The 18,474-nt window shown below is 40.6% G+C and overlaps 1 protein-coding gene across 2 annotated transcripts in view; it reads left to right on the top strand.

Annotated features, from left to right (window-relative positions):
- Nucleotides 1-520: 520 nt before the first annotated feature.
- Nucleotides 521-18,474, top strand: part of TFCP2 (transcription factor CP2) — a 58,230-nt gene continuing 40,276 nt past the window's right edge. The window contains exon 1 of one of the 2 annotated variants that reach the window (XM_080811718.1): nt 521-1,537. In XM_080811718.1, the coding sequence (XP_080667844.1) occupies nt 1,416-1,537 (122 nt within the window). In that variant the 5' untranslated portion in view covers nt 521-1,415. The remainder of the gene's footprint in view (nt 1,538-18,474) is intronic. The other variant, XM_080811717.1, reaches the window with a different exon arrangement.

Genomic DNA, 18,474 nt, shown 5'->3' with positions numbered 1-18,474 from the left:
GTAAAAATGAGGGTCATCATCCTTAGCTTTAGGACTATAATTCTGAATACAAGGTTGTCTTGAGGATTACTAATAATGTCATGAAGTTCCTGGTGGATAGTTGATGCTTGATAAACAACGAAGGAAGGTGGAGCAGGGATGGTTATCCCTACTTTTCAAATGAGGAATCGAACTCAACGAGATTAAGCCATTATTCGAGAATCACCCAGCTAGTAAATGAAGACGCCAGCCTAAATCCTAATCTTCAGACCACGCCCTTTTAAAAACTCCAACTTCCACCCATCTCATGTTTTTCTGCTCAAATTTATTAGGCAGAACGCGGACGATGAGGATAAGCGGAGTCTTGACCTTCCAAGAGGTGAGTTTAAGCAGAGAGATTATTCCAACAGCAGAGGAGCACCTACAGGGAGCGCGAGGGAAACAGTGCAGACTCCTCCCCGGGAAGGGGTAGGTTGGGTAAGACCAGAGTGAAGGCTCCACCCACGCCCTAAAGTGCGGACTCCGTACACAGCGGAAGGCAGTCCTCCGGTGGCCACAGAGAAGGCCATTTAAACTCGAGACACCTGACGCACGCCGGGTCCTCTCCCGGACCGCCCAGCCCATCCTCGGGGGCGGGGCCGTGGCGCAGCTAGCCTACCATCGCTGGCGAAGCCCACGAACTCTCTTCCTCATTGGCGAGCCGCAGGGTGACGTCACGCTCTCCGGACCCGCAAAGGAAGAGGGCGCCATGATTGGTTGGCGCTGGGGCGGCGGGCGGTGGAGGACCCTGGCGAGTCTGGGTTTCCCGCGGGTGCTGGACTTTCCCCTTCCATGTTCCCAGGCCGTGGGGGACTGCAGAGGGCGGGGAGTTGGCTCGGCCGAGACCTGGATTTGGTTCTAAGAGCCTCGGGGCTGAGAAGGGGTGACCGGAAGTGATCGTGGGACTGACCGGAAGCGAGGCCTGGAGGGGAAAGAGAGAGCGGGTCCCCAGAGGGAGGGGGGCTTCCCGTAGAAGGGGATAGGGGGGAAAGGTGCGAAAGCGGCGTGGGAGCGCCGGGTGGGCAGCGGGTCGCTGCTGCTGGTCTGTTTGGAAGGCAGCGAGTGACCCCCACGAGCTCAAGGGGAGAGCCCAAGGATTGAGAGTACGGGAGTCCAGGGCTGCCTCGGGGGGATCTGGAATAGTTAAGCCAAGGGCCCCGCGCGCGGCCTCAGAGAGCTGGGTGGAAGGGATTTTGGAAGTCGAGGCAGGAGCTAGGAGCCGAGGGTACGGCAGATTAGTTGTGCGGGCAGTGCGGTTCAGGCTTGGGGTTGGCCAGTGGGAACTGCGTGGGAGATCTTGGTTTGGAGTTTTCGACAGTCTTGGCCCCATTGGGTAGAATCACACTACTTGCCTTTGTACAAGAAGCGGTGTCTCCTGGGGCAAGGAAGGAGCCAGCATGGCCTGGGCTCTGAAGCTGCCTCTGGCCGATGAAGTGATTGAATCTGGGCTGGTGCAGGACTTTGATGCTAGTCTGTCCGGGATCGGCCAGGAACTGGGTGCTGGTGCCTATAGCATGAGGTGAGTGAGATTTTTCCCAGACCCTGCACCTTCTAAATAACAAAAGCAGGAAAGAGAATGGCGGGGTGGGGGGGGAGGGGGGCGGGTGGTGGATGGGATGAGGAGAGGTATTTAGTTAAATAAGCTGTCTGCGGTTAGGGAACATTGACTTGTTTCTTTGTAGCTTTGAATAGTGACTGTTGTGGAAGAAATGGAACAAGATATTGTAGGCAGTGTCAAGTCTGTGCAGGATCAGTGGAAGAAGCAAGAATGGCCCTTGGTTAGCAAAGCAGATGAATGTTGAGAGGCTGTTTGTTGTGCCAATATGGGAGACTTGGAGATCAATGGGGTGGTGTGTGTGTGTATATGTGTGTCTGTGTGTATGCGGGTAGGTTGGACTAAAGTGTGTGAAGGGGCCGCACTGAGCATATTAGGGATGTCTGGAAGTTGGGAGCTGGGGCTTAATGATGAATATGGTTGATTGCTTATTGGAAGGAAATGTGAGACCTTGGTGAAAAAGTCCACATATCTGTGCTTTAGCCAGCCCTTAAGGATTAATTGTGGGATGTCTGCCTTTTGAAACATAAACTAGGAAAAGAAAAAGTATCAGGGAACTTTTAGATACTTAGAGACTTTAGTGTATCAAGTCAAATGTTGATAATAAAAATCTCCTATGAAAGTAGCATAACTTCCCATGTAGTTTTTTTGCATGCATTAGCTACTTCATTCCCCCAGTATAGTTTGTTTCATTTATGAGATGCACAAGAATCATATCTGGAAATGTTGAAACATCTGCACCTTAGGGTTACATGGAATATAATTGGGTTTCCAAATGCTTTATAAGGCTCAGTCTAAGTAAGTGAGGCAAAAGAGACTTTAGAACGTCAGTTTGAATTTATGAGTTTATAGGGGAAGTATGTTTTTTAATGGGGAAAGTAGACAAATCTTGTATTCTGATAGTGAGATCCTTTGAGAGTTATGTAATGTAAAATTCTTGTCTTTTTCCCTGCCAAACCAAAATGGGTTTTCTTCAGTGAAGTAAAATAATGAGCTAGAACTTAATACTTCATCTTTAGGAATCTTTGCTTACAGTTAGAATAATAAAGGCTATCCTTGTATACACATTTTAGTGATTTTTCAGGGAAATTTAAGCACTATCACACAATGTTCATAGTGTTGGGAAATTTCACTCTAGTTCTGCCTGTCATTGTTTACATAAGGCTGCCCTTAAAAATAGAGATTATCTTGGTCTGAAAGTAAATGTCCCAACGCTGAGCTTGCACAGCAGTAGCTGACATAATATTTGACAATTCATGTTGTTGTTTGTGTAAAGACTAACAGCAAAAAGTTAGGTTTTCTCTGGATTATCCGAGGATGAAGATAGTTAAATATAACTGTACTTGTGAAAAATAGTTGACACGTCAACAAACTTTCTGTGCATCTGTTAGGTGCTTTCTGTACCCGGCAACCTTACATTTAAAAATGCTTTCCTATGTCATACCCTCAGTGGTCTTCACTGGTATTAGCACAGTGGTTGGTGTATTTACACATTTATAATTTTTTTCCAACATCAGTTGTACAAGAGTTTTCAGACATCACTTTCTCTTTCCTCTAGAGCACAATGTGCCAAAATTTGAAGTATTTTTCTTTGTTTTCATCTTACTCTTTTTTATGCGTTTTGCTCTTTTCACTCTTCTCTTGACTCTGATACGTATTTAATCATTTGTGTTAACTTGCATTAATTAGATATCAGTTCTCAAACTTTAGTATTCATGAGAGTCATCCAGAGTATCTCTTAAAAATAGTTTCCAGGGTGGAAACTATTGGGTGGCTCCGTGGGTTAAAGCCTCTGCCTTCCGCTCAGGTCATGGTCTCGGGATCCTGGGATAGAGCCCCACATTGGGTTCTCTGCTCAGCAGGGAGCCTGCTTCCCCTCTCTCTCTGCCTACCTCTCTGCCTACCTATGATCTCTGTCTGTCAAATAAATAAATAAAATCTTTAAAAAAAAAAAAACATAGTTTCCAGGGACATCTGGTTGGCCCAGTGGGTCAAGCGTCTCCCTTTGGCTCAGTTTGTGATACCCGGGTCCTGGGATGGAGTCCCACATCAGGTTCTCTGCTTTGCCAGGAGCCTGCTTTTCCCTCTCCCTTTGCCTCTCTCTATCTCTCTCTCTGTCTCTCACGAATAAATAAATAAAATCTTTAAAAAAAAAAAAAGTTCCCAGGGCCTCATCTTTATTGATTTTCTGGGGCACAGGCCAGAAATCTGATTTTCAAAACAAGTTCTTAGATTTTGGTGTAAGTAGTCCAAGGACCACATCTCAAAAAACACTGACTGGAGGCGTTTTCATACACAAAGGCGATGATTCTTTACTCTTTATGTTTCTCCCTTTAATTAAACCTTGTAATCAATTTTCCTACACCTTTTTAGGGGAAAGGTGCCCTTTGACAAGGTATTTGTTTTGTAAAATGCATTCCCTGATGTATTCTTTTTACCCTAATTTGTGTTTTTTTGTTGCATCTTTTTTTTTTTTTAAGATTTTATTTATCTATTTGACAGAGACACAGCGGGGACAGAAGCAGGGGGAGTGGGAGAGGGAGAAGCAGGCTTCCTGCTGAGCAGGGAGCCCAGTGTGGGCCTGGATCCCGGAACCCTGGAATCATGACCTGAGCCAAAGGCAGACGCCTAACAACTGAGCCACCCAGGTGCCCCTTTTGTTGCATCTTACAATGGTTTCACTTCAAATCTATTGATTTATATTTTACAAAGATTCATCTTAACTAGATTTCTGTTTTGGACTCTTGATCTGCCATTGTATTCAGTAATGTTCTTTTTCTAAGTGGTTCTTTAATATTCTTACTTTTCTCCTTACATTTTAATACATGGAACAAGTTTTATAGTTGAAATAAAGGAAATTTCCTGCAAACATGCTAAGGGAAAGGAGCCAGTCAAAAAAGACCACACAACATATGATTCCACTTTTATGAAATGTCCAGAATAGGCAAACCTATAGAGACAGAAAGTAGAACAGTGGTTGACTAGAGCCTGGAGAAAGGTAATGGGGAGTGACTGCTAATGGTACTGGGTTTTTTGGGGGGGGAGGGGATTCATAAATATGTTCTAAAATAGTGGTGAGGGGAACCTGGCTGGCTCATTCGATAGAGCATGTGACTCTTGATCTTGGGTCATGCGTTTGAGTCCCGTATTGAGTGTAGAGATTACTTAAAATGCATACATACATACATATATAAAATCAGTTGTCATAGTTGCACAATTCTGACTACACTAAAGACAAGTGAACTATACACTTTAGATAGGTGAATTGTATAGTATATGAATTATATCAAAATAGAGCTGTTATTTTTTTTTTTAAGATTTTATTTATTTATTTGACAGAGAGATCACAAGTAGGCAGAGAGGCAGGCAAAGAGAGAGAGGGAAGCAGGCTCCCTGCTGAGCAGAGAGCCCGATGCTGGGCTCAATCCCAGGACCCTGAGATCATGACCTAGGCCAAAGGCAGAGGCCTAACCCACTGAGCCACCCAGGCACCCCAAAATGAGCTGTTATTGAAGAAGGACTCTCTCTTATACTCTGTCTCACATAAAATCTTTTTTTAAAAAGTAAAGAGAATTAAAGTTTGTAGTTTAGTTTGTTTATTTGTTTATTTATTTATGGTGGGCAGCAGAGCAAGGTTTATTCAGAGTACAAAGCTCCTGAAGAAGGAGGGGACCCAAGAGGTTTGCCTAGATTTTGTAGTTTAAAAAGAATTCTCCATCTTTCATTTTTTTAAAGTTGAGGTGGAATTCACATCATAAAAATTAACCATTTTAAAGTGAACAATTCAGTGTTATTAGTATATCCACAATGTTGTGCAACCACCACCTCATCAATCCAAAAGAAATCCAAAAGTTACTCCCCAGTTTCCCCTCCCCTTTCTCCCTGGAGTCTGTAAGGATTTACCTATTCTGAATATTTCATGTAAATAGAGTCATATAATGTGTGGTCTTTTGTGTTTGGTTTCTTTCACTTAGCATGCTGGTTGTAGCATGTCTCAGGACTTCTGTATTCCATTCCTTTTTATGTCTGAATAATCCGTCATATGTATATATCTCAGCTTGTTTATCTCTTCATCCATTGGTAGATGTAGGAGTGGTTTCCACCTTTTGACTGTTAAGAATAATGCTAATTATCGTGCTTATAAAGGAGATGACCACGAAATGTTTATAAGCATTTATTTACAAATTTCCATGTAGATTTCTCTTAATTGAGGTATAATTGATATATAACATTGTATTTAAGGTGTGGAACATAATGATTAGATATTTGTATAAATTGCAAAGTGATCAGAACAATACGTCTAGTTAACATCTTTCATCATACATAGTTAAAAAAAATTGTTTTCTTGTGATGACAACTTTTAAGATCTACTCTCTTAGCAACTTTCAAATATGCCACACAGTATTATTGACTGTAATCACCATGCTGTACTAGACAGATGTTTTCATTTCTCTTGGATATATTTCTAGGCCTGGAATTGCTGGGTCGTATGGTAATTCTATGCTTAACTCTTTTTTTTTTTTTTTTTTTTTTTCATTTGAAGACTTTGAGAGCAGTTTTAAGCTCACAGAAATATTGAGAGGAAGGTACAGAGATTTGCCATATACCCCTTGCCTCCATACATGTATACTCCATACATGTATACCAGCAGCCTTTACCAGAGTAGTCCACACTCTGTACCTATATTGATGAACCTACGTTGATGTATAGTAATCACCCAGAGCCCCTAGCTTAACCTTAGAGTTCACTCTTGGTGGTGTACATTCTATGGTTTTGGGAAAATATATAATGACATGTATCCATCATTAGAGTATCATACAGAGTATTTTCACTGCCTTAAAAATCCTCTGTGTTCTGCCTATTTATTCCCCCACCCAACCCTGACAGTCACTGATTTTTTTAGTGTTTCCAGTTTTGCCTTTATAGAGTGTCATATAATTGGAATCATGCAATATGTAGCCTTTTCAGATTAGCTTCTTTCACTTAGAAATATGCATTTAATATGCCTCCACGTCTTTTTATGGCTTGATAGCTAATTTCTTTTTTAAGTGCTCAATAGTGTAGTTCGGATGTATCACAGTTTATTCATTCATCTACTGAAGGATATCTTGTTTCTGTTCAAGTTTTGGCAGTTATGAATAAAACTGTTATAAAATATCCATGTGCAGGGCTATGTGTGGAGATAGTTTCTGACTCCTTTGGGTAAGTAATAGCAAGGAGTGCAATTCTAGATCATATAGTAAGAGTGGGTTTAGGTTTTTTGTGTTGTTTTTTTTCCTGGTATTTTCCCAGCTTTTTTTAAAAAATTTATTTTTATTATTAACATAATGTATTATTTGTTTCATGGGTACAGGTCTGTGATTCATCAGTCTTACACAATACACAGTGCTCAGCACAACACATACCCTCCCCAGTGTCCATCACCTAGCCACCCCATCCCTCCCACCCGCCTCCACTCCAGAGTATGTTTAGTTTTTGTAAGAACCTGCCAAACTGTCCTCCAAAGTGGCTGTACCATTTTGCATTTCCCCTGGAAATTAGTGGGAGCTCCCTTTGCTTCACGTCCTTGTCAGTATTTGGTGTTGTCAGTGTTCCAGATTTTGGCCATTCTAATAGGTGTGTAGTATATATTAAAGAACTGTGAAGTTCAAGAACTGTCAAGCTGTTCCAGTTTATGTTCCACCAGCAATGTACAAGTGATCCTCTTTCTCTACACTCGTGTCAGCACTTCATATTTCCTGTTTTCTTTCTGTTGTTGTTGTTCTGATGAAATCCATCCTAGTGAGGGCGAAGTGTGATTGTGTTGTGCTATAGTCCTTTGTCACCGTGAAGTTGAACATCTTTTCATGTGCTTGCTGGCCATTTGTATCTATATCTTCTTTGGAGACGTGGCTATTCAAGTCTTTCTTTGTTTGGGTTTTTGTTTTTTTTGTTTGTTTGTTTGTTTGTTTTAGATTTATTTATTTTTCGAGAGCGAGAGAACAAGAGAGGACATGCATGAGAGCAAGCACGTGGGGGGAGGAGCAGAGGGAGAGAATCTTCAAGCAGACTCCTAGATGAGTGTGCAGCCTGTAGTGGGGCTTGATCCCACCACCCATGAAATCATGACCTGAGCCAAAACCAAGAGTTGGCCACTCAACTGACTGAGCCACCCAGGTTGCCCCCGCTTATTTTTTTGAATATTTTATTTTTAAATAATCTCTACACCCAACATGGGGCTCAAAGTCACCACTCGGAGATCAAGAGTTGCATGTTCTACCAACTGAGCCAGCCAGGTGCCCCATCAGCATATGGTCGCCCACTTATGATGGTTCACCTTACGATTTTTTTTTTTTAAGATTTTATTTATTTATTTGACAGATCACAAGTAGGCAGAGAGGCAAAGAGAGGCGGGGGGAAGCAGGCTCCCCACCAAGCAGAGAGCCCGATGTGGGGCTCGATCCCAGGACCTTGGGATTATGACCTGAGCGGAAGGCAGAGGCTTTAACACACTGAGCCACCCAGGTGCCCCTCACCTTATGATTTTTTTTTTTTTTAATTTAACAGAGATCACAAGTAGGCAGAAAGGCAGGCAGAGAGAGAGGAAGAGAAGCAGGCCCCCTGCTGAGCAGAGACCCTGACGTGGGGCTCGATCCCAGCATCCTGGAATCATGACCCCAGCCGAAGGCAGAGGCTTTAACCCACTGAGCCACCCAGGCGCCCCATCACCTTACGATTTTTTGACTTTGCAGTGGTGCGAAAGTGATATGCATTCAGTAGAAACCGTACTTCTGATTTTGAATTTTGAACTTTTACTGGGCTGGGGAAATGCAATACAATAATTTCTCATGATGCTAGGCAGTGGCAGTGAGCCATAGCTCCCAGTCAGCCAGGCGATCATGAGGGTAAACAAATAATACACTTATAAATATTCTGTATGCATACAACCATTCAATTTTTTACTTTCAGTACAGTATTTGATAAGTTATATGATTTTCAACATTTTATTATAAAATAGGCTTTGTGTAAGATGATTTTACCCAATGGTCTGCTAATGTAATTGTTCTGAGTACACTTAAGGTAGTAAGCTAGGCTAAGCTATGATGTTGGTAGGTTAGATGTATTAAATACATATTTGACTGACAATATTTTCAACTTAGGATGGGTTTATTGGTACATAACCCCATTGTAAGTCAAGGAAGATCTGTATGTGTCTTTCATATCATTAGTTAAATTTACTCATGTGTATTTTATTCTTTTTGATGCTATTATACATGGAATTGTTCTCTTAACTTCCTTTTTGGATTGTTTATTGCTGGTCTCTAGAAACAACTGAGTGTGTGTGTGTGTGTGTGTGTGTGTGTGTGTGTGTGTTGATCTTATATCCTGCAACTTTGCTGAATTCACTTATTAACTCAAGTAGTAGTTTTCTGGATTCTGTGGGATTTTCTATATGGAGAATCATGTATATTTCACTTTTTCTTTTCCTATTTGTATGCCTTAATTTTTAAATTTTTTATTTTTCTTGCATAATTGTTCTTGCAAGGACTTCCAGTACCATGAATAGCAGTGGTGAAAGTGGGTATCTTTATCTTATTCCTGATTTATAAGGAAAGCTTTCAGTCTTTCACCATTGAGCTGTGAATTTTTCATACATGGCCTTTTATTTATTTATTTATTTTTAATTTTTTAAAAGATTTTATTTATTTATTTGACAGACAGAGATCACAAGTAGGCAGAGAGGCAGGCAGGTGGGGGGGGAAGCAGGCTCCCCGCTGAGCAGAGAGCCCGATGCTGGGCTGGATCCCTGGATCCTGGGATCGGGACCTGAGCTGAAGGCAGAGGCTTTAACCCACTGAGCCACCCAGGTGCCCCATAAATGGTCTTTTAATATTAAGGAAATTTCTTTTTATTCCTAGTCAGCTCCGTGTGTGTGCGCGCGCGCGCGCACGTGCGTGTATGTGTGTGTTTTATTGTGGTAAAATACACGTAAAAATTTACCATTTTAGCTCTCTTTAAGTGTACAATCAGTTCAGTGGCATTAAATACATTCCCACTGTTGTGCAATTATTACCAGCGTCCATCTCCAGACTTTTTTCATCATCCCAAACTGAAACTCTCTACTCCTTAATCACTAATTTGCCTAGTCCCTGGCACCACCATTCCTCTTTCTGTCTCTATGAATTTGACACTCTAGGAATCTCGTATAGTGGAATCCTACAGATTTGTCCTTATGTGCCTGCCTTATTTCACTTAGCATAATGTCATGAAGGTTTTGCCCGGTGTTTTTATCATGAAGGTTTGTTAAATTTTGTGCAGTGCCTTTTCTGTGTCTGTTGAGATTATCATGTGGTATATTACGTTGATCTCCTTATGTTGAACCATCTGTATTTCTGGGAAAATCCTACTTAGTTATAGTATATAATCATTTTAATGTGCTATTAGATTCAGTTTGATAGTGTTTTGTTGAGGATTTTTGTCTTTATTCAGGGATATTGGTCTGTAAGTGTTTTTTTTCCCTGTGCTGTTTTTGTCTGGCTTTGGTGTCGGGATAATGCTGGCCTTGTAGAATGTTAGAAAGTGTTCTCTTTTTTTGGAAGAGTTTGAGCAAGATTGGTGTTCATTCTTTTTTTTTTTTTTTTTTTTTAAGATTGGTGTTAATTCTTTAAGTGTTTTTTAGAATTCACCAATGAAGACATCTGCTTCTAGACTTTTATTTGTTGAGAGGATTTTGATTACTGATTCAATCTCTTGTTATAGGTCTGTTGAGGTTTGTTATTTCCTCAGTCGGTTCAGTGTTTTGTTTCTAGAAAAAGTTTTTGTATCTAAATTATCTTATTTTTTGGTGTAAAATTGTGCATAGTGTTCTCTTACAATCCTTTCCTTTCTGTAAAGTTGGTGGTAATAGCCCACTTTCATTTCTGATTTATTTGTTTGTGTCTTCTCCCTTTTTTTCCTGGGCAATCTAGCTAAACGTTGTCAATTTTGTTGATTTTTTGAAGAACTGGCTTTTGGGGTGCCTGGGTGGCTCAGGTCATGATCCCAGGGTCCTGAGATGGAGCCCTGCATTGGGCTCCCTGCTCAGCAGGAGGCCTGCTTCTCCCTCTCTGACTCCTCCAGCTTGTGTTCCCTCTCTTGCTGTCTCTCTCTCTCTCGAATAAATAAATAAAATCTTAAAAAAAAAAAAAAAGAACTGGCTTTTGGTTTTGTGGATTCACTACTAGTTTTTTTTTTTTTTTTTAATTTTCTACTTCATTTTCCCCTCAACATCTTTATTATTTGTTTTCTTCTGCTGGTTTTGGATTTAGTTTGTTTGTTTGTTTGTTTTTCTTTAAAATGTAAAGTTAGATTATTGATTTGAAGTCTTTCTTCCTTTTTATGTAGGCATTTGCAACTGTGGATTTCCCCAAGTACTGCTTTCACTGTGTCCTGTAAGTTTTGGTATATTGTGTTTTCATTTGTCTCAGTATTTTCTCTCTCTCTCTCTCTCTCTCTCTCTTTTTTTTTTTTTTTTTTAGATTTTATTTATTTATTTGACAGACAGTGAGAATACATGCAGGGGGAGTGGGAGAGGGAAGCAGAGAGAGAAGCAGGCTTCCCGCTGAGCAGGGAGCCCAATATGGGTCTCGATTCCAGGATCCTGGGATCATTACCTGAGCTGAAGGCAGACACTTAACGGCTGAGCCGCACATGCGCCCCAACTCAGTATTTTCTAATTTCCCTACTGATTTTTTTCTTTGACTCATTGGTTGTTTGAGAGTGTTGCTTAATTTCCACGTATTTGCAAATTTTACAGTTTTCCTTTTCCTTTTATTGATTCCTAGCTTCATTCCATTGTCCAGAGAAAATTGGTATGATTTTGACGTTTTAAAAGTTACTGAGAATTGGTTTATGGCCAAACATGTGGTCTACCCTGGAGAATGATTTATGTGTGTTTGAGAAGAATATATATTTTCCTGTTGTTGGTTGAAGTGTTCTGTATATGTCTGTTAGGTATGGTTGATTTATAATTGTTCTGTTCAAGTTGTTCAAGTCCTCTGTTATTGATCTTCTGTCTAGATGTCCTATTCATTATTTAAAGTGAGAGTATTGAAGTCTGTAACCATTGTGGTAAAAATGTCTATTTTAACCTTCAGTTATTTCAGTGTTTACTTCTTATATTTGGGGTCTCTGTTATTTGGTGTGTACATATTTATATTTTCTTTTTTTAAGATTTTATTTAGTTATTTGGCAGAGAGAGGGAGAGCCCATGGGTGCAGAAGCAGGCTTCCAGCTGAGCAGGGAGCCCGATGTGGGGCTTGATCCTAGGACCCTGGGATCATGACCTGAGTCAAAGGAAGACACTTTACTGACTGTGCCACCCAGGCATCCCTATAATTGTATTTTCTTAATAAATTGTCTTTTAAATCAATATAAAAGTTTTTCTTTGTCCCTTGTAACAACTTTTGACTTAAGTTCTGGCTTGTTTGATACTTGGTTAGTCACTGCAGGTCTCTTGGTTACTGTTTGCATGGAATATCTTCTTCCATTCTTTTACTTTTAGACTATTTGTGTGTTGTATCCTGAGTGAGTCTTCTGTAAGCACCATATGGTTGGTCATTTAAAAAAGAATCTTTTCTGTCAATCTGTGTCTTAATTGGTGAATTAATCCATTTGTACTTACAGTGATTACTGATAATGAAGGACTAATTTCTCCCATTGTGCTGTTTTGTTTTGTTTTTTTTAAAGATTTTATTTACTTTAGAGAGAGAGAAAGACAGACACTCAGAAGTGAGAGAGGAACGGAGGGAGAGTGACAAGCAGACTCCCTGCTGAGCACAAAGACTGACACAGGGCTCGATCCCACAACACAGAGATCATGACCTGAGCTGAAATCGAGAGTTGGACACTCAACCAGCTAAGCCACCCAGGCGCCCCAGTGCTATTTGTTTTCTATAGGTCATATATTTTTGTTGTTGTTGTTCCTCAATTACTCTTCTTTTGTGTTTGATTTTTTTCTAAAGTACCATTTTAAGTCCCTCTTTATTTCCTTTTTTTTTCTTTTTGTATATTTTTAAAGTTATTTTCTTGTGGTTACTGTGGGGATTACAGTTAACATCCTAAGTGTATAGCAACTAGAATTATTGTGGTGATCATTTTGCAATAGATATAAATATGTATATATTGAAAAGTTATGTTGTACACATGAAACTAATATACTCTGGTTTCTTTTCAGATCATATAAATCTTTCACCTTTTACACCTCAATTTTAAAAAACAGCATACATTAACTCTGTTCCTATCCAATTCTTTTTCTACTTTTTATGTTGTTTTTGTCACCAGTTATGTCTTTATACATCATGTGCCTATTACCATAGATTTATAATCATAGTTATATTCATTTGTCCTTTTTTTTTTTTTAAAGATTTTATTTATTTATTTGACAGAGAGCGATCACAAGTAGGCAGAGAGGCAAGCAGAGAGAGGGGAGGAAGCAGGCTCCCTGCCAAGCAGAGAGCCCGATGCGGGGCTCGATCCCAGGACCCCGAGATCACGACCTGAGCCGAAGGCAGAGGCTTAACCCACTGAGCCACCCAGGCCCCCCCCCCTTTTTTTAAAAGTGAGCTCTACACCCAACAGTGGGCTTAAATTTACAACTCCAGGATCAAGAGTCATGTGCTCCACTGACTGAGCCAGTCAGGCACCCTTACGCATTTGTCTTTTAAATCATAAAGGAAACAAAAAGAGGAGTTATATACCAAAAATTCAGTATACTAGCCTTTATATTTACTATGTGACTTGTGTAATGATCTTTTTTTCTTCATATGACAGTGAGTTACCATTTAGTGTTCTTTCATTTCAGGCTGAGGGATTCCATTTACATTTCTTGTAGGGCAGGTTTGCTAGTAATGAACTTCCATAGCTTTTGTTGAAAATAGCATAATTTTTCCATCATTTTAAAATTCTTGGCTTTTAGTTTCAGTGCTTTACACATGTCATCCCACTGCCTTCTGGCCTCCATGGTTCTGATGAGATATTGGGTGTTAATTTCATTGCAGTTCCCTCAGAGTATGATGAGTCACTTTCTACTGCTTTGAAAATTGTTTTCCAGTACCTTGAATATAATGCGCATTGGTGTGGCTCTCTTTGAATTTATCCTTTTGAAGTTTGTTGAGCTCCTTGGATGTGTAGATTTATGTCTCTCATCAATTTGGAAAGGTTTTTTTTTTTTTTTTTTTTTTTTTTTGGTTGGTGTTTGTTTTTAATAAATTTTTTTTTAGATTTTTTTAGATTTTATTCATTTGACAGACAGAGAACACAAGTAGACAGAGAGGCAGGCAAAGAGAAAGAGGAGGAAGCAGTTTCCCTGCTGAGCAGAGAGCCCAATGTGGGGCTCGATCCCAGGACCCTGGGACCATGACCTGAGCTGAAGGCAGAGGCTTTAACCCACTGAGCCACCCAGGCCCCTGTTGTTTGTTTTTAAATAGATTTTATTTATTAGAGAGAGAGCACAAGTGGGAGAGGGCAGAGGGAGAGAGAGAAGCAGATTCCCTTCTGAGCAGGGGTCCTGACGTGGGGCTTGATCTCAGGACCCTGGGATCATGACCCGAGCTAAAGGCAGATGCTTATCTGACTGAGCCACCCAGGCATCCCAATTTGGAAAGTTTTTAACCATTATTTCTTCAAAAATTTTCACCCTCTTCTTCTCCCTCTCCTCCTAGAACTCCCATAATATGTACGTTGTTACCCTTGGTGCTGTATCATAGGGCTCTTAGTTTCTATTCATTTTTCTTCTTCATTCATTTTTCTTTCTACCCCTCAGTCTGAGTAATCTTGGTTTGCTGTTTTCAAGTTTGCTGATTCTTTCTTCTCCTGATCTGATGTGAATCCTTGTAGTGAATTTTTAATTCTAGCTATTGTACTTTTGGGTCCAGATTTTCTGCTTGTTTCCTTTTTATAACTTTAATCTTTTATTGCTTTTCTTTACTTGTTCATGCCTTGGTCTCCTGATCTTCTTTAGTTATTTGTCCATGTTTCCATCAGCAATTTGAGCATATTTAAGGTCTTTGTATATTAAGTCTAGTATCTGGGCTTGCTCAAGGATAATTTCTCTTTTCTTGTGAAATGGTCATGCTTTCCTTTGTCTTTATATGTTTTGTAATTTTTTTGTTTAGAACTAGACATTTTGAGTATTGTAATATGATGACTCTGGAAATCGTATTCTACTCCCTCCCTAGAGATTACTGTTGTTACTTGATTAAAGCTGAGGTCATCTGTTTGTTTAGTGACTTCCCCAAAGTATTTTTGCAAAGAGTATGTTCCTTGTTTTATGTTGTCACTGATGTCTTTTCTGTTACCCTTATGGTCAGCCAGTAATTTGACAGAAATTTTCTTAAATGCCTGAATCTAATAAGAAAAGAAAAGAGGGGAAAAGAATGTTCTGTTTCTTTAAATCCTCTTGTCTGACTCTGCTGAGGAAGCCACCTCAGGCATGGGGGTTGAAACAATGGCCAGCCTCTGTGGCAGCTCCTCAGCAATCAGAAGCAGTGATCAACGCTTATAACCCTTGATTTTTGGAGGACAGGGTCCCCATTGCCCACCCTGACACCAGCAGCCTGCAACAGGATCTCTGGCCGCTGCCCCCATAGCTGCCTGCCATGGGACTGGGAGCTGGGGGCAGATAGATGGTATGCCAAATGCTGAAATTCACTAAAATTTACCAGCTTCTTTCTTCATCAAACATAACCTTGGATGCTGCTGGTGTTTGACTAGATCCCAGATTTCCAAAATACTTGGTTCAAGCATTTCTTGCCAGCTCAGTAGTTAATTTTGGTGGAGGGACCGATTCCTGCAGCTTCCTACTTTGCCATCTTTCATGACCTCTGGCCTTAATCTTTAGCAGTCTTTTACTCGGTCCAGTCTGGCTTCCAGCTTGTTACCCCCACAGCCTCTTCTCTACACAGAAACTTTTATAAGTGAATGTGTATTTTGTTCATAAAAAACAGTAATTTCAGACTGGAAGATTTGCAAAAACACTACAAAGAATTTGTAAATACTCTTCACCAACATTACTCAGATGTTAACATTTTGCTATATTTGTTTTATCTTTCTCCCTCCTTTTCTCCAACACCTATAATTTTTACTTTTATTTTTTTCTGAACTCTTTAAGGGGTACGTTGGTAGCTCAGTTGGTTAAGTGTCTGACTCTTGATCTCAGCTCAGGTCTCGATCTCAGGGTTATGAGTTTGAGCCCCACGTTGGGCTCCATGGGAGCCTCCTTGATTGAAAAATAATAAACCATTTAAGTTGCAGATGCAGTGCCTCTTAACACCTAAATACTTCAGTGTGTATTTTTTTCTTTAAGATTTTATTTGAGAGAGAGAAGGAGAGCATGTGCACGTGTGCGAGGAGGGCCCAGAGAGAGAAGCAGACTCCCCTGCCGAGTGGAGAGCCCGATGTGGGGTTCAGTTCAAGGACCCTGAGATCATGACCCAAGCCGAAGGCAGACGCTTAACTCACTGAGCCACCCAGGTGCCCCTTCTGTGTGGTTTTTTTTTTTTTAAGTTTTTATTTATTTATTTGACAGATCACAAGTAGGCAGAGAGGCAGGCAGAGAGAGAGGAGGAAGCAGGCTCCCCGCTGAGCAGAGAGCCCAATGTGGGGCTCGATCCCAGGACCCTGAGATCATGACCCGAGCCGAAGGCAGAGGCTTTAACCCACTGAGCCACCCAGGCGCCCTCTGTGTGTATTTTTTAAAAAAACATGAAATTCTCTTATGTAACTATAGTATAGTGATCAAAATTAGGAACTTAGCACACAATACTATGATCTTATCTGTGGACCTTATTCAAATTTTGCCAACTGTCCCAACAATGTGCTTTATAGCAGAAAAATAGCCAAGATCATGTATGAATTCAGTTGTCATGTCTCTTGTGTCATTAAATCTAGAATAGTTCTTGACTCTGTATTTTTTTTTTAAAGATTTTATCTATTTATTTGACAGAGATCACAAGTAGACAGAGAGGCAGGCAAAGAGAAAGAGGAGGAAGCAGGCTCCCTGCTGGGCAGAGAGCCCGATGTGGGGCTGGATCCCAGGACCCTGGGATCATGACCTGAGCTGAAGGCAGAGGCTTAACCCACTGAGCCACCCAGGTGCCCCTTGACTCTGTATTTTCTTTTTTAAAAAATTTTATTTATTTATTTATTTATTTATTTATTTATTTGACACACGGGGGCGGGGGTGGGGTAGGGAGAGCGTGCTTGTAAGCGCACAAGTAGGAGAAGCAGTAGGCAGAGGGAGAGGGGGAAGCAGGCTTCCACTGAGCAGAGAGCCTGATGTGGGTCTCAATCCCAGGACCCTGGGATCATGACCTGAGCGGAAGCAAGACACTTAACTGATGGAGCCACCCAGGAACCCCTGACTCTAGTTTTATGACATTAACAACTTGATGAGGACAGGCCAGTTATTTTGTAGAATAGTTCTCAGTTTGGGTTTGTTTGATGTTTGCACATGATAGATTCAGGTTACGCACTTTGGATGGTACCGCTTAAGAAGGGATGTTGAGTTCTTCTCTGTTTATCACATTAGGATGCACATGCCGTTGACTGGTCCCTTACTGGCAGTAAGTTCTGACTGCTAAGTTAAGGTGGTATGTACCAGTTTTCTCCATTATAAATTTATTATTTTGCCTTCTGTAATCAGGAAGTATCTTGTGGGGATATATTCTGAGACTATGAAAATATCCTGTTACTTTCAAATTTCACCTGCCAATTTTAGCACTTTTGGATGATTCTTGCCCTAATCAGATTTCTTTATGATGATTGCTAAATGATGATATTCTAATCATGTCTTTCCTTCTGCATTTATTGGTTGGCTTTTTTCTGTAAGAAGGAACTTTTCCTTTTTATGTATTTATGTTTAGCAGTGTCGCCTCGGAGATTTTTGCTTTATTCAGCATGTTGTAATCTTTTACTACCACTATATATATATATATATATTTTTTAAGATTTTATTTATTTATTTGACAGAGAAAGATCACAAGTAGGCAGAGAGGCAGGCAGAGAGAGAGAGGGAGGGAAGCAGGCTCCCCTCTGAGCAGAGAGCCCGATCTGGGGCTTGATCCCAGGACCCTGAGATTATGACCTGAGCCAAAGGCAGAGGCTTAACCCACTGAGCCACTCAGGTGCCCCTACCACTATATATTTTGATCAGAGTGTTCCAGATTTGGCCAGAAGAACCCCTCTGAACTGGCTGTGCAAAGAAGCTTTTTTAAATTAAGGTCTTAAAAAAAATTAAGATCTTAAGATCTTGTTATTGTCTGTTGTCCTGAGATGACTACTAATAACCCTCATTCACTCACCAAAGTATCCCTGTTTAAGTGATACATTTATGATCATTAAATCATCAATAAGGTGATATGAGCACCTTATTTAAAACGTAGTAAAAAAAATGAAATAAAATGTAGAGCAGATCATTTTACTTTTCTCCTGAAAGCTCTCCAGTGATTTTGCATCTCGGTTTGAATTAAAACCTCAGTTCTGGTACTGACGTGCATGGATCAGTTCTGGTCATCCTGTCTGTGTGAACTCTTCTCATGGCCTGCTCTGTCTCAGTCACCTCTGGCCATCTTAAAATTCCTGAAATGCTATGCACACTGCCACCTCAGGGCCTTTGCATTTGCTGTTACTCTTTCTGAAACCACCTTCTACATTCCCCACTTCCTTTAGGTTCTGCTCAAATGTGGCTTTATCAGAGAGAGGTTCTGTAGCCAGCTTCACATAAAATAGCAAGCACCTCCTTCTCACCACTGCTCTGCCTTCTCTCCACCGCTCTTTTTCTGAACCTCTGATGTCTTACTCATTTATTTGCCTCTTTCCCCAACTCGAATAAAGTTAACGAAGGCAGTTAACCCCTAGTGTTTTAGAAGGGCCTACCTAACAGG

This window comes from Martes martes, assembly GCF_963455335.1.
Source record: "Martes martes genome assembly, chromosome: 8".
NCBI classification, from domain to species: Eukaryota; Metazoa; Chordata; class Mammalia; order Carnivora; family Mustelidae; genus Martes; species Martes martes.
This window is presented reverse-complemented; position numbering and strand designations above follow the sequence as displayed.